This window comes from Penaeus chinensis, chromosome 28 (assembly GCF_019202785.1).
Source record: "Penaeus chinensis breed Huanghai No. 1 chromosome 28, ASM1920278v2, whole genome shotgun sequence".
Lineage (NCBI taxonomy): Eukaryota > Metazoa > Arthropoda > Malacostraca > Decapoda > Penaeidae > Penaeus > Penaeus chinensis.
The window spans coordinates 16,386,069-16,393,568 of NC_061846.1; the positions used below are offsets into that span (position 1 = coordinate 16,386,069).

The window sequence follows — 7,500 nt, forward strand, 5'->3', positions numbered from 1 at the left end:
GTATTTCCATTTTCTACACACTGAACTTACCATACAAAAGTTATCATAGTGGACTTGGGCTTTGTAGCACACAGCATATATTTTTCTACGTATAAAAGGCAGGGGACCTTTTACTGACTTCACCAACAACCACAATCTATAATCGTATTTTGTACAAACTTTGAAGTGCTATATATGGTTGATACACGTAAGTTGATAAATAGAAAAAAATATATATAAAAGTGGAACGGGTTTTAATAATCACAACATACAATGTTTATCTTATGTGTTGTGTTAATGTTAACTCGGTTTTGCCTGTTTGTAGATATGAAATTAGAAAATGTTATAACCTGGCCTGTTTTATTTTAAGGACTAAAGAGGCAATATCATATGTTGAAAATCCGTTACGTTGTAAAAAAAAATTACAGAGAATTTATAACCAATTAAAATGTACAGATTTGTATTTGCTAATTTTATACAAATAAAACAAGAGAGCTTTTGGGGTATATTTATTTCCTTTATATCTAAATTCTACAGACTGGGAAACCTATAACATATGATTTCCCATAGCTTTGTTAATCTATACATAAAACTGTACAATTATGAGACGATCAGCTGATTATTCAACAAGATGTGAAAGTCTCCGCGTGAGAGTTGCACTGGTAGAAAACGGAACCTGAAGTGCTGTGGGAAGTAATGTTTTAAGGTGAGACTAATACATTCATGACAGAATTTAAAGTGGTCTGGGTTTAAGTGATAAAATATGTAAGTACACTTTAGGTGCAGTATCTTTTAGCGTACTCTGATCACAGGCATATTCTTGTATCTATTTTAGACACAAAACCCTTAATCAACTGAGTTTCTGGAATTTACATTTCAGTAATAATGTTGAAATATCTGAGGTTTGATCAGTAATATTAATGTATATTCAGTATTTATTTTTCTTATCATAGACCTATTAATATCCCTCAAAGTATATATCAGAACGAGAACAATTAACACGAGGATAAAAAGCTATAGAAAGAAATGGACAAATGAAGTGGAAAAGAAGTAGGAAAGCGACACAAAGAAGCGGTGAACGTAGCAGTTTTCTGCTATATTTGCAAAACACCAAATCAAACGCCAGTCTTTCGCTGTGCTTACTTATGACGTCACATGATCCCTGATGACGCTACATAAACCCCGATGACGTCACACAGCCCCTGATGGAAGACAGAACTCGTGGTTTGTAGAGCACCAGGATAAAACAACACAAACTCTCCACAGACTTTCCTTTGGACGTCCTCGCTCATGAATTCCTCTGAATGAAATCTCGTGACTGTTATGTTTTGTTTTGTTCTATTCTTCTTTTCTTTTCTTTTCTTTTTGTAAATGTTAGAGCATTTGCAGTATCCTTGCCTGGCTCACAACTGAGGTACTTTTTTGTCGGAAATGTGTTGATTGTAGGATAAACCACACAATCCATAGTAACTGTACCGTACTGAACACGACCTCTGTTGATTCACAAACTTGGTACGATCCAGAAACTTCCATTAACTTATTTTGTCACAGATATTATGCGATTCATTTGTATCATTCCACAAACATGTATATTTCGGATCTTGATTATTATTTCTAGTGCCGAAGCAACATTCATAGCAATGATATGTACAGCGAATGAGAATAAAATTTATAATGTTCTAACTTTTCTATAATTCCAAAGTTAGACATTATATGATAATGGAATAAGTATTTTTTTTTTTTAAACGTACATATGTGATACAATTGTTTGTTTTCTGACACTATAAAAGCGAACAATACATCGACATTGTACAACATGATATTATTTAATCATAAAATCCATGAACACTGCACTATCTATGCGTTTTCTTCTCTCTCTTTTTATGTGCATTTAAGGTTTTGCGAGCCTGCTCTTGCTGGATCTCCACTGAAACCCTGAAATAAGAATTTGATGTCGTCGTGACACAATGGCGTTCTACAAAAATTGGGAAAAAAGTGTATAAAATACAAGAATTATTGACATCTTACAACATGCCTGAGACGTTACATTATTGCTAGTTATTTTCTGGTAATATATGTTTTTTTTTTTTTCTTTCTTATTTTTTACAAAATAGAATTCAGACAATTTTGTTAGTTGATTTAATAAATTGTATTTTTTGTGATACTGAGTTATCAAGAAACAATTGGTAATGTCTATATTAAGAAGGAAATAGGGACGCAATCCAAGAAAAGTAAATTTGAAAGTAATATAAAAGTTACCCATGCACATTCTCAAACATAGAACATCAAAGAAAATTGTGATATGAAGGGGTAACTAAGGGAAATTTACTCTTGGCGTCATACGTGCTATATACATCGAAAAAAAAAATAATATCCTTAACTAAACAGAACTTAAACAGATATTATGCATGAAATATACACAAAAATATTGGTAAAATAATAAGGACAGTTCCTACAAGGCTACATTCACAATAAATTCTATATATATTCTATATACAAAATCTTTTGAACTTGCAAATGAGAAGAGATTCTACTTCTTCTATACAAGAATATAGCACAAAAACTTTCTGGAAAATAGAAAGAGCTGTATTCATGCACAGCAAGAACACTTTAAGTCTTAGTTTTTTTGGCCTTCTGTGAGCAGTTTTGTCATATATACAAAATGGGTCTTTCCCGCGACCTAAAAGCACGAGGATCATACGTCTGCCACTGAGGGATCGTCCGCCCAGAGGTCGTACCACGGACCGCATAAGTTCCCAGTTGTGTACGACTGCTGGTCAATACGAGACACTCCCTCTGGATACTTCAGGCGGCGGTTCATGTAATCGCTGTAGTTGAGGATGTTGACCTCGTTGCCGTATTGCCATGGCAGGAGCAGCCTGTCTACAGGCTGCCTCCGGCTTTCCTTCGGGAGAGGGCAGGGAGGGCGCTGCGTCCTCCTCGGGGGGAGCGGCGGCGTCTCCGTGGCCTGGGACGGCGGCGTCGAGTGGGGTAAGCTGCTTGGCTGTTGACTCTCATCGGGCCGTCGCGGAGAGGCATGGCTTCTTCTGATCTGTGTAATTCTTGTTGAGGTGGAAGAGGCGGCGGAAGACGGGGGGTTGGACATGGGCAGCGGTGGCGGCGGGGGAGACCTCCGATGGGCGGGAGACGCCCACGTGAGGGAACGTGACACCTGTTTCCTCATCTGCGTCTTTCTCATTTCGCACCTGTGGTCGCTGACGACCATGTAGATTTCCTCCTCGTTGTCCTCCTCGTCGCTCCCCGTCAGAGTGCTGTTGCCAGAGGATGAGTTCGAGTTCTGCTGAGATGACTCGCTCTGCCTGGTGTTCGAGCACGACCTCGGCGACGGGTTGGGGTCGTCGTGAGGCAGGGGCATCGGCGGGCGGATCGAGTAATCCACAGTGGGCCTGGTGCTGGCGGGCGTGGGCGGCGCCGGAGGCTGGAAGGACGGCGGGTCCGGGATGTCCATGCTTACATCAACGAGTGAGGAATGTCTCCAGTCCTCAGACCAGACGTCCTCATAGTCAGCACTCTGCAGATCGTCAGGAATCCCGCGGCAGGAGTCCATGCCCAGGCAGAGGAGAGAAGAACTCCTCCGCACGGTCCGTCGGCCTCGCTCATGACTTCGGCCGCGCTCCCTCTGGGCGGCTATCTTCTGGGCACAGGGCGAGGACCGGTTGGTCTTCCTCCTTGCCAGTGTCACAAAGTGATCAATGGAGAGAGAGGGAAGGGAGAGATCCCTGTGCTTGACGCTGTCGCTCTTGTGTTTACGACCAGGCGTCGGAAGGGTCATGGTGGCGTCCTGGTCCCCTGCTATGTACTGGAAGGACTGTTGGTCGCTGGAATGGCAGGACTCGGGGCTGAGGAGGCAAGGGAGAGAGACCGGCTCCGTGTTAAACGGCGGGGTTGTGGAGGACCTCAGCCAGCGGGAGCTGAGGCTGTTCATGGAATGTGGGGCAAGTCTGGCAAAGCAAAGGAAGGCGAAGGTAAAACAAAAGAAAACACAGAAGGGACAAAACACATGAAAAGCAAAAGACGACATCACAAACATGACACTATCTCTAGGGGGAAATGAGACACATGATGCAAGAGGGGAACAAGCACGGGGAAGCGAACCGCAACTCACCCGTTGAGATCATCGTCGGAGTAATCAGCCTCGGGGTTCATGGGAGGCCTGATGCTGCCGCTCTCGTTGCTGAAGCCGCTGTCGTCGCTGGAGTGGAAGGACGCGTTCCCGCTGCCTCTCTTCTGGAAGCGAGTGGAGAGGTGGGAGGAGCCGGCACCGGTCGTGAAGGAGCGGCTCAGGGTCATGGAGGAGCCGGTGGTGAGCGAGCCGCTGGAGGTGAAGGGGTTGGAGCCGGACTTGGCGTGCGGCTGCGGCTGGCTCGTCGATTTCTTAATGGTGGGGGCTGAGACTCGGGCGGAGGGGGGGTCCAGAATGGCGTGGTTGAAGAGGACCGTGTTCACGCTGGAGGACATGCTGGTGCAGGTTCTCAGAGTTTCCTGAGAGGAGGCTACATGTGATGATTTGGCAGAGGAGGAGGACTGTGGCACTGGAACGCTCGAGGCAGAAGTGGAGGCACTGGCATGGGAGGCGGCGGCGGGACTAGCGGCTCGGACCTGTAGGAAGTCGCGAGAATGAAGCCTTGAGCGCAAAAGTTTTTTTGGCCATCGTTATATTTCTATAACGGGTAAAGATGGAACCAGTCACAATTGGCGATCACTAATGCACAGAGCTGCTTTGTGTTTATCTGTATATGATAGTGAAAGTACGCCAATACTCTTGTATTTGTGCCACATCATCCAATTCATAAATTCGCAAAACAAAACATTAAAGAGCGGATCTAAAAGCGTACCTCAGATCTACGATAAAGAAATCTGAAAAATCAGTTTCCCATCGCGACCTGATTTACAAAACCTGAGCCATACTGTAATCCCAAAGGAGAACGACTTACCTGAGGGAGAGACTCGTCCAGCCAACTCACCTGAGTCATGGAAGCGATCGAGGGTCTGTGTTTGGAAGGGAATCGGTGGTAGGGCTGAGCGTGGGCGTGCTGGGATAGCCCGGGGCCAGTGGGCGGCTCCTCAGCACCTGCGGGCGTGGCCTGGGGGTCCTCTACACTACCTCTACTGTTGAGCTGTGACGTCATGGTGCTGCTACAACCATGGGGAATGGGGAGGAGGAGGGAGGGAGGTTAGGCACAAGTCACCCGTCAAGGAGATGTGGTTCTTGTGGTAGAGACGCCGCGTAGGCACACTAAAGTATCTTGAGAGTTATACAATACCAGAGGGAAGTTCATAACTATGCATCTCAGGGCATTAGACTTACTGCCTAGTTTTTTTTTTTTTTTACAAAGACTAGCTTGTTACAAGGCAATTATCATAAATAACCACGTGAAATGTAGCGAATGCAGTATATTTTTCGCTGAACAATCTACATGATGATACAACTCAAGCATTGGGGAAAAAACAGTTTAAAGTCAAGATGGAGGACAGATGGAAATCGAGTTACAGTAGAAATATAGAATTAGGAATGAGAAGCAACGCCACAAAGAAGAAAATAGAATTACGCAAGAATTGAAAAAAAAAGAAGACAAAGAAAAGAATAGAGAGGGAAAGCCAAATGAGGATTCCATCGGCCATATAAGGACCAACGGAAGAGGGCAAGGGACCAATTGCAGGATATTTGACGAAGGACACTTGATGGAGGGCTTACCCGAGAGCTGAGTCATCTTCCTCGTGCAGGAGCTCGGTGTAGGCCACGGGGAACCATCCACAGCGCTGCGTGCGGAGGTTCTCGCCGTACTGCCAGCCTTTGTTCTTCTCTCCTGTTAAGAAAAAGGGGGTGAATCTTCCTCGATCTTGGTCTTTACTTAGATTTTTTTTGACACAGGGATGTTAGGGGTACAAAAAGGGGTACAAAAAGGAACTTTTTTTTTGTAAGATATCACTGTGTTTGATGGTGATTTTTTTTTTTTTTTTTTATACAGATAAGATACTTTTTTGGTAAAATATCACAGTCTTTTATTTGTTATTTCTTTCACAGGAAATAGGTTATCGTTTTTACTGTAATCTAATTTTGGCACAGGAACAAATACCATTGGCTTTGATCATGATCCCAGATAGAAATAGCTTCTAAAACATGTTTATATATCACTTCATGATCATATTTCCTCGCCCCATTACATAGTTTTTGATACACCCACTTCCTCCCCAACTCCCCCACTCCCTAAAAAAAAAAAAAAAAAAAAATCGTAAACAACCATTACTCCCCCCCCATCTTACACCCCCCATCCTCACCCCCTCCCCCCCCAAAAAAAAAACAATAATAAAGATAATAACAACAAGCACCCCTATCCCTAGCCCCAAACAACCAGCGCCACAGCGGGACTTACCAATCAAGGCAATCAAGTCCATTTCGACGAACGACAGCTGGTTGTCTCCGCTGGGCGAGTAAGGGTACAGCGCCCTCGCCATGGCCCGCCGGCTGCTGTCTTCAGGGACTGCCATGGAGCGCCGGTGCATGAGGGTGTCCGCTGCGGGAAGGTCATGCAGTTAGTTATGAGCTGTGGTATTCTTATGTATGTATGTATGTATGCATGTGTGTGTGTGTGTGTATGTATGTATGTATGAATGTGTGTATGTATGTATGTGTGTATGTATGTATAAATGTGTGTATGTATGTATGTGTGTATGTATGTATGAATGTGTGTATGTATGTATGTATGTATGTATGTGTGTATATATACATATATATTTATATTTATATATATATGTATGTATATTAGGATTTGAATTATCTTTACGATATGTATGATTTGAGATTTTATTCTTTGATTCCTGTTATTAACATATTAACATAATTATCATTATTATCATTATCGTAACCATTGTCAATATTATCAACATCATGTTCGTGATCATTATCATTATCATTATCGTCATCACCATCACCATCTCCATCATCACCATCATCATCATCCCCATTATCACTATCATCACCATCACCATTATCACTATCATCACCATCACCATTATCACTATCATCACCATTTCCCTTTTATTTCTTCCATTCGCCCCCCCCCCCCCCCAACAAGTGAGCCTTAGTGCTACTGTAAGCTCTGACGTCACACTAACACTATCCAGAATCGAGAAGCCGTGCAATATGAAGCCATAGATGGATTGCATCACCGGAATGACATCGTGACATCGAGTTGCATTGCAATGACTCACAACTGGTGTCGTCTTCCGGCATTATAAATCTGGTAGTTTTAGTTATGGATAAAATTGTGGTTGGTATAATGATGATGGATATGACGCTAATAGTAATATTATTAACATAACTACTACTGCTATCATAGTCAACTTAGTAAATATACGATAACTAATACGACCATTACTGTTACTATTTATGCTATAACTATTATTGCCGCTGTTGAGGATGATGGTGATGTTAGAATTGTTGATAATGATGATAATCATAATGGTGATAATAACAATGATAATCATAATGGTGGTAAT

General features: G+C 42.9%; 2 protein-coding genes across 9 annotated transcripts in view; one reads left to right on the forward strand and one right to left on the reverse strand.

Moving 5' to 3' along the window:
- LOC125039863 overlaps positions 1-478 on the forward strand; it is a 9,337-nt gene extending 8,859 nt beyond the window's left edge. For all 8 annotated transcript variants that reach the window (XM_047634173.1, XM_047634181.1, XM_047634179.1 and 5 more), the window contains exon 4: positions 1-478. This exon is cut by the window's left edge. The gene's annotated coding sequence lies outside the window, so the exon portion shown is untranslated.
- LOC125039862 overlaps positions 476-7,500 on the reverse strand; it is a 91,855-nt gene continuing 84,830 nt past the window's right edge. Inside the window, exons 9-13 of the mRNA XM_047634172.1 lie at positions 6,375-6,515; positions 5,696-5,807; positions 4,965-5,136; positions 4,106-4,599; positions 476-3,941 (exon numbers count right to left, since the gene is read on the reverse strand). Of these exons, the coding sequence (XP_047490128.1) occupies positions 2,675-3,941; positions 4,106-4,599; positions 4,965-5,136; positions 5,696-5,807; positions 6,375-6,515 (2,186 nt within the window). The 3' untranslated portion in view covers positions 476-2,674. The remainder of the gene's footprint in view (positions 3,942-4,105; positions 4,600-4,964; positions 5,137-5,695; positions 5,808-6,374; positions 6,516-7,500) is intronic.